This window comes from Cystoisospora suis (assembly GCF_002600585.1).
Source record: "Cystoisospora suis strain Wien I chromosome Unknown contig_11913, whole genome shotgun sequence".
Lineage (NCBI taxonomy): Eukaryota > Apicomplexa > Conoidasida > Eucoccidiorida > Sarcocystidae > Cystoisospora > Cystoisospora suis.
In genome coordinates, this window is record NW_027164676.1 from 1 (window position 1) to 1,207 (window position 1,207).

A 1,207-nucleotide genomic window follows, 5' to 3' on the forward strand; every position below is an offset into this window, starting at 1 on the left:
TTGAATACGGAATGCACTGATTGTATCATTGTTGTTTGGTTATGGCTCCCGGGAGGCCAACTCACATCCGGCCTGCAATCACTGGAGTACTCTGACCAACTGCGGTGCTCTACCACCCACGAACTTACCGTATCCCCGCCGCCGCGCTCAAGTGCGGAGCTCTTTTCATCCTGTCAGCGCGTTCTGAAAAATACTGACAACGCTACAATGTCAGGACTCGAGCCGAGTGGCGACTCGCTCCCTGGTGGCTAGCACTACTCGCGCCCACGAGCTGCGTGAAGACAAAGTCCTTCCAAGAAGTTCGCAGAAAAGAGCCATTACCAGTCTGCTTACTCCATGGTTCTTCTAGCCTTCCAGCCAAGTTCCTTCTCGGCGAGTGAGGGATCCGCAATGACACTGCTTAGGTCTCCCGGCCGTCTGCAATGAAATCGAAAAAGGTAGTCAGCAATGTCCACACAAACCGACGGTTTCTGCCACGCGTTGATCGCCAGCAGGCTGGAGATCTATCTGTCTCCAGAGACCCTCGCAACGCTGGGCACACACGAGGAGCGGGGTTTCAGATCCCCTGTGGAGGAAGAATGCATTGCAAACGGTCAAGATTACAGCTTGAAAGCAGAGGCTACCTGACCAGCTTCTGCAAACTGGTAGAGACGAAGAAGAGACCTCTGCTAACTGAAGGATTGAGCTGTCAAGGCGGGAGAGGCGTTGTCTTGAGAGTAGAGAGGACAGAGCCGCTCTAGGCCGCAGTGCACCAAGCACCTACCGAGGAGCAGACTTCCTGGGTATCTTCCTGCCCGACACTCGCTCGAAAATGTCTGCCATCTCCAGAACCGAGTGTCCTCTCCCAGTTCCAAGATTGTGGACCATACAGCAGCCGTTTTCGTCTGCTTCAAGCTTGCAGAGCGCCGCTATGTGACCCTCCGCCAGGTCATCCACGTGGACGAAGTCCCGAACACCTGAAGACACAGCGGGACAAAGCCTGATGTCAAGAGTTTACACGACTGTACATCATGATACATACGATTGCTACCCAGTACAGCTCAAAAGCTTTTCACCCATCTACTGCTGACATGATACTGAGGAGGCACCGGTACTCCCCCACAGTGGTGAGAGTACACGTGCGCACGATCCTCAGAGGACGTGAGCTGTAGCGCGCCGGTGTAGCAAGTGAAGAGATCGAGTAACGGCCCTTAGTCCCCCCCCCCCC

General features: G+C 54.7%; 1 protein-coding gene across 1 annotated transcript; it reads right to left on the minus strand.

The window, feature by feature from the left end:
- Positions 1 to 5: 5 nt before the first annotated feature.
- Positions 6 to 1,190, minus strand: CSUI_011452 (udp-glucose 4-epimerase). The gene is made up of 2 exons (XM_068071550.1): positions 764 to 1,190; positions 6 to 417 (listed from the first exon to the last, which is right to left on the minus strand). Exons 1-2 carry the CDS (start codon positions 865 to 867, stop codon positions 330 to 332), a joined length of 192 nt encoding a protein of 63 aa, XP_067916474.1. The 5' UTR covers positions 868 to 1,190; the 3' UTR covers positions 6 to 329.
- Positions 1,191 to 1,207: the final 17 nt, after the last annotated feature.

Coding starts and splice junctions, on each gene's coding strand:
- CSUI_011452 (XM_068071550.1), bottom strand. CDS start 867: ATGGTCCACAATCTTGGAACTGGGAGAGGACACTCGGTTCTGGAGATG. Junction 418..763: donor CCCAGGAAGTCTGCTCCTCG/GTAGGTGCTTGG, acceptor ATTTCATTGCAG/ACGGCCGGGAGACCTAAGCA.